The sequence below is a fragment of the Barbus barbus genome (genome assembly GCF_936440315.1).
Source record: "Barbus barbus genome assembly, chromosome: 12".
Classification (NCBI taxonomy): Eukaryota; Metazoa; Chordata; class Actinopteri; order Cypriniformes; family Cyprinidae; genus Barbus; species Barbus barbus.
The window spans coordinates 11,960,472-11,962,608 of NC_136740.1; the positions used below are offsets into that span (position 1 = coordinate 11,960,472).

The 2,137-nt window shown below is 39.4% G+C and overlaps 1 protein-coding gene across 1 annotated transcript; it reads right to left on the minus strand.

The window, feature by feature from the left end:
- Nucleotides 1-1,330: 1,330 nt before the first annotated feature.
- LOC306877855 (twist-related protein-like) lies at nucleotides 1,331-1,840 on the minus strand (the record flags this gene model as incomplete). Its single annotated transcript, XM_079429850.1, has 1 exon — nucleotides 1,331-1,840. The coding sequence occupies one exon, from the start codon at nucleotides 1,838-1,840 to the stop codon at nucleotides 1,331-1,333; it is 510 nt and encodes a 169-aa protein (XP_079285976.1).
- Between the last annotated feature and the right edge of the window lie 297 nt (nucleotides 1,841-2,137).

Consider the following 2,137-nt stretch of genomic DNA (forward strand, 5'->3'; position numbering starts at 1 on the left):
GTGGAATTAATTAAAACAAAGTCTGTATTGCACTATTACAAATAGGTACTTTTTTTTTACTAAAAGTAATAAAACAATGACTTATTGTTTAGATGAAAATGTATTATGTTTTTATTTTTCAACGTCATTGAACGTATTTTTGTCTCTGATTTCTTGCCTATGTCAACCAGTGTAATTATTTTTAAATGTAACTATTAAAATCATTCTTCATAATAAGACTAAATGAGTGGTAATAACGTGTATTTTCTGTTTTTCGTTCTAATATTTTCAGTTTTTCCAAAATCGTATACACAAATAAAGTACATAAATTTTGATACTAACGTAAAATATTTCTTAAAAGTTCTTCATTTTTATTACAGAAATACACATTTATTTACAAAAGTAGCACACAAAAAGGAAAAAATAATGCATTTAGACACAGGATACATTTGCCTTCCTTTCAAAGTGTGTCATCAATAAATAAATAGAATTGTACCAAAACTTTGTATTTTGCACGGGATTCGAACTAGAGGCTTCATTCCCCATCTTCTTATCGACACTCCTTGTGATGCAATTTCACTTTCTCCAAGAAAGCTATGCACAACTGAGTCTTCAAAAAACAGAAAAAAAAAAAAAAAACATGCATATGCACACATTTCCAACATTCGTCGTCATTAATAACACTCGCGAGGAAGTCCATATGCAGCGCACGCGCAGCAATTCGCTATCCGTGGCCTTCTCTCGATAATAACCATGACCTCTGTTGGAACATTTGCAGTTTTCCCCCAAGATTATGAAGGAATCTAGCATTGTGTCGGCGCATTGGTCCTCGAGTTTTCCCAGCTCTTGGCTTTCACCTGCGAATAATAGCATGATTTAGGCTGGACAATGTTTGCTATAGGCACAACATTATTTACAGTAACCTATTTGTTTTGAGGGGGGAAAAATAATTGTAATCGATTATGGAAAAACTGTGCTACAATAGGCCGTATTGGTAAACAATTCAGTTGTATTACATGCAATAGCTGTTTAACACCTTCTCAACTTTTTATAGACTTAAGCTACATTTTGACCAAACTTAATTATTTATTTAGCATTATTGCTATATCTAAAGGAAGAGGCAGTGTGTAAAAATAAAGCCATGCTGATAGTAAACAAATCCAGAGGATCTGAAATGCATGCAACAGTTGTTGGCTTTCCAGCTTGTGACTAAACGTGTAAAATTAAGTAAATGTTTTGAGAGATCTTACTCAGTTGTTTACAACATCATTAAAGACGATGGATATTGTGAAAGCGTACCATTTTGAAAAAAAAAAAAAAAAAAAAAAAAAAAAAAAGGTTTTCCTGCACACTAGTGAGATGCAGACATGGACCATGCGCCCTCCATCCTCCAAACCGAGAACGCGTAGCTCAAACGCTCGTGAGCAACATAACTACAACTTGCCATCTTGGAGTCCAGCTCGTCACTCTGTAGAACCTGACAGAGAAAATCGATGTATCTCGCGGCGAGTTTTAGCGTCTGTATTTTGCTCAGTTTGTCGGAGGGTAAAGTGGGGATGATTTTGCGCAAAGCCGTAAACGCTTCGTTGAGCGACTGCGTCCTCTGTCGCTCGCGCACGTTCGCCATCACGCGCTGCGTCTGCAGCTCCTCAAAAGACTGAGGGCTGTTGCTGCTGTTGCTAGACTTTTTCCCCTTTTTCCCAAGGGTCGAGCTATCGGAATCCTCCCCGTTTTTCCTGCTCGACCGTCTTTTCCTTCCGCTCCTCTTCGGTGGCCTGTCGGGCTCTGCGTCGCTGTTGCTGAGGCTGTCCGCGGGAGACACGGGAGAGCTGGAGGAGTCTCGCGCGGGCTCTTCGGGCATCTCGTTCAAGTCTCCTGAAAGCGCTTGCGAAGCAAGACTTTATTCCCTCGTGAGGGTGAAATACAATTCCAAGCGTGCGTTGCTTATTCTCTGGGAAATAACTAGGTATCCGGGATTCCGAGCAACTTTGAGTTAAGTTGAAAGGAAAAAGCTCTTATAGTCTGCTAAAGTGTTTGTGAGAAGAGAGACGATTGGCCAAGAAGGCTTAAGACGCGAGAAGGAGGGTGGGGGAAACTTTTCTTTTAAACTCGAGATATTTTCCTTGACAAGTCTGACAGTTTGGTGAGCAGAAAAAAT